We start from the raw sequence: 3,046 nt of genomic DNA, 5'->3' as shown, positions 1-3,046 counted from the left end.
ATTTTGACGAATTTGACCTATAACCCTCATAATCAAAAATATTTGATTTACGTAAGAACAACTTATGAGGAATCTTACATCGAAAACTGTTATAATAACTAAATGAAAAATAAATTTTAAAAAGTAGAAAATTTAAAATAGGTCGTTAAAGGTACGTTTTCCAAGGCGCGACATGTCGCTGCGACCTGTCGCCGCGACCGACCATCGCGACTTGTCGTCGCGACGCGTTTTTTCTGTTGTGTTTTACTAAACGCGACATGTCGCGGCGATTTGGGTAACTAGTAGCTACAGAGTACAATAGTACATAATGTTCAGTTCACTCGCAAACCTGTCCACATACAGACGCGTGTGTGATTTTAATTATAATTAATAATTAATACAGTTTTGTTTTAATTATTATGGAGATGTATATTAATAATAATGACATTTTGACTTTATTATTGGAAGAAGAAGATGAAGAAGATTTTATATTTTCCTATCTAAAACCAAAAAAAAAGCGAACAGATGATATGTTCAAGTATCGCGATATACAGAAGGTTTTTACGAAGTGTTAATTAATAGACATTTAAAAAATAATAACATAAAATTTCGTGAATTTTTTCGTGTCAATATTCAACAGTTTGATTTTTTACTTTCTATGGTTGAAAACGAAATAAATTTACCACCAAGTAATAGAAATAAAAAACCAATTTCACCAGCAGAAAAGTTAGCGATCACACTAAGGTAAATTTTAAATTTTAATAAATTACACGGACATTTATTTAACTGGTTCTGTTTACATTTTAATTTTTAATAGATATCTAGCTACTGGTGAGTCAATGCGTTCACTATCATTTGGATTTCGAGTAAACTATAGTTATATAAGTGTGATAATCAAAATAACGTTAGCTGCTTTAAAAACGAAATTAATTCCAATTTTTATGCCTGATACAAAAACTATTAACTTTATGTCAAAAGCAGCGGAATTTTCTTACAAATGGAATTTTCCAAATTGTATATCGGCTATTGATGGGAAACACATAAGAATTCGATGTCCCAGTAAATCGGGATCACTATATCGTAATTATAAAGATTTTTTCTCTATAGTGCTTCTGGCAATGGTAGATGCCAATTATAAATTTGTCGCAGTTGATATCGGCTCTTTCGGGAAAGAAGGGGATAGCGGGATTTTTTTAAAATCGAATATGGGAAAACAAATACTTAATCGCTCATTTGGCTTCCCAGAAGAATGTGCACTTCCCGGGTCAAATAAAGTAGTGCCTCATGTCATTGTGGGTGACGAAGCTTTTCGTTTGGATAAGCATATTATGAAACCCTATACAAAAAAAACGGCTACAGCCGATAAAACGAAAGCTATTTTCAACTACAGATTGAGCCGTGCACGTAGAGTAACAGAAAATGCTTTTGGCTTATTAAGCCAAGTATTCAGAATTTTCTACCAACCTATACATTTAAAAACAAGTACGTGTGATGATCTTATATGGGTGGCTTGCTGTTTGCATAATATGCTCAGAGAAGGATATCTGGAGAAAAATAAAAATCCCTATTATGAATATGAACCGGAACAAACGCCTCCTACTGACAATATAATTTCATTTTCACGATCTGGTGGTTTCTCAAATGCAGAAGGTTTTGGTGTAAGAGAAACGTTCAAATCATTTTTCAACAATGAAGGAGCAGTATCATGGCAAAATGATTTATAACTATAACAGCTATACGTTTAATGTTTAAATTTGTTTACATATATTTAAAAAACTACCTGTTGTATTCATCAAGTACGTTATCTTTACTAGGTACCTGCATTCTGATATATATATATATATCAAACAGTATATTTTTTTTATTATTATTATTACCTATTTATATTTTACTTAACATTGGAAAAAAAATAAAAATAATATCTACCAACCTATTGTACGAAATAACATGTATTATTCCATAAAATAAACAATATTTTTAAATCATTAGTAAATATCTTTTTTATTAAAATAGTTACATAGTTGCATCATCCATATTATATAGATTAAATTGTGAGCATGACGTAGTATCCGAATATACACTTGTTGATGGAGATGATTGATTCGTAGACACTGACTGTATATTATACATGTTTTCTGACGGAATGTGAAGATGATGAGGTTGGTGAATAGCTTGAAATTGAGGAATTGGTTGTTCTTGTGCTAAATATTTTTCCTCTAACTCGGTCATTAATGCAAATATTTTTTTTTTTGCTTCAATTCTTCCCTTAGTCGGAAATTTTTTGGCTGTTATAGCTAAACCTCTGAAAAACATGTCAATTTCGTCTAATTTTTCTTCCTCCCTCGTTAAAAGTTGCTCATTGCGTGCTTGTATTTTTTTAATTAATTCATTTCGTTCGTTTGATCGTTGAAGATATTGTGCAGGTATATATTTGGATTTTTTAGTTGGCGGTGTTTCAGTTGATAAACTATTTTCTCTGTCACTAAAAACAGTGGCGTATTTGAGACTTCACCTAGGGGGGGGGGGCGATATTAAGAGGAGTAAACCGCCCTACCAATTAAAAACATTTTTAGACATATAAAAAAACAAAGCATTTTTATTATTTAATTTAGCACTTTTATTAAAGAATTTTTATTACAAAACAAAATCTATATTTCTTTTTTTAAGACTTGTGAATCGATCAATTACATCATCAACATTTATTTCTATAGATCTGTGAATGTTTAATAATGCCAACCCTGTAAGCCGATCCTGGCCCATTTTTGATCTCAGCCAAGTTTTTAACCTATTGACAAAATAATATAAAGTAGCAGATATGACTAATATAAGGATATAAATAATAAGAAGTGGAAAAGCCAAAAAGTGGATGTGTGAAGTCGAGGAGAGTAGTAAACGAAAATAACAAAGAGAGAATGTAACTACTATTACTAAAAACTAAATACAGAGCAATTAAGCATATGGCACATTCCGAATAATGAAAACATTTGTTTCAAGGTTGTTAGTAAGGCTTTATACAGTCGAGTTGCGATAACTCGAAAAACTTGACAACTTGATTTTTTTTTTTATT

The 3,046-nt window shown here is 31.0% G+C and overlaps 2 protein-coding genes across 2 annotated transcripts in view; one reads left to right on the top strand and one right to left on the bottom strand.

The window, feature by feature from the left end:
- Positions 1–796: 796 nt before the first annotated feature.
- LOC111030301 lies at positions 797–1,703 on the top strand (the record flags this gene model as incomplete). The annotated part of the gene is made up of 1 exon (XM_022309724.1): positions 797–1,703. A coding segment is annotated over one exon (907 nt), but the record flags the coding sequence as incomplete, so codon positions are not given.
- Positions 1,704–2,671: 968 nt separating this feature from the next.
- LOC111030302 (transcription factor Adf-1-like) overlaps positions 2,672–3,046 on the bottom strand; it is a 2,652-nt gene continuing 2,277 nt past the window's right edge. The window contains exon 4 of the mRNA XM_022309725.1: positions 2,672–2,764. Coding sequence (XP_022165417.1) covers positions 2,672–2,764 — 93 coding nt within the window. The remainder of the gene's footprint in view (positions 2,765–3,046) is intronic.

This window comes from Myzus persicae, unplaced genomic scaffold (genome assembly GCF_001856785.1).
Source record: "Myzus persicae strain clone G006 unplaced genomic scaffold, MPER_G0061.0, whole genome shotgun sequence".
NCBI classification, from domain to species: domain Eukaryota; kingdom Metazoa; phylum Arthropoda; class Insecta; order Hemiptera; family Aphididae; genus Myzus; species Myzus persicae.
Note: the sequence above shows the minus strand (reverse complement) of the source record. Positions and strands in the feature narration are given on the sequence as shown.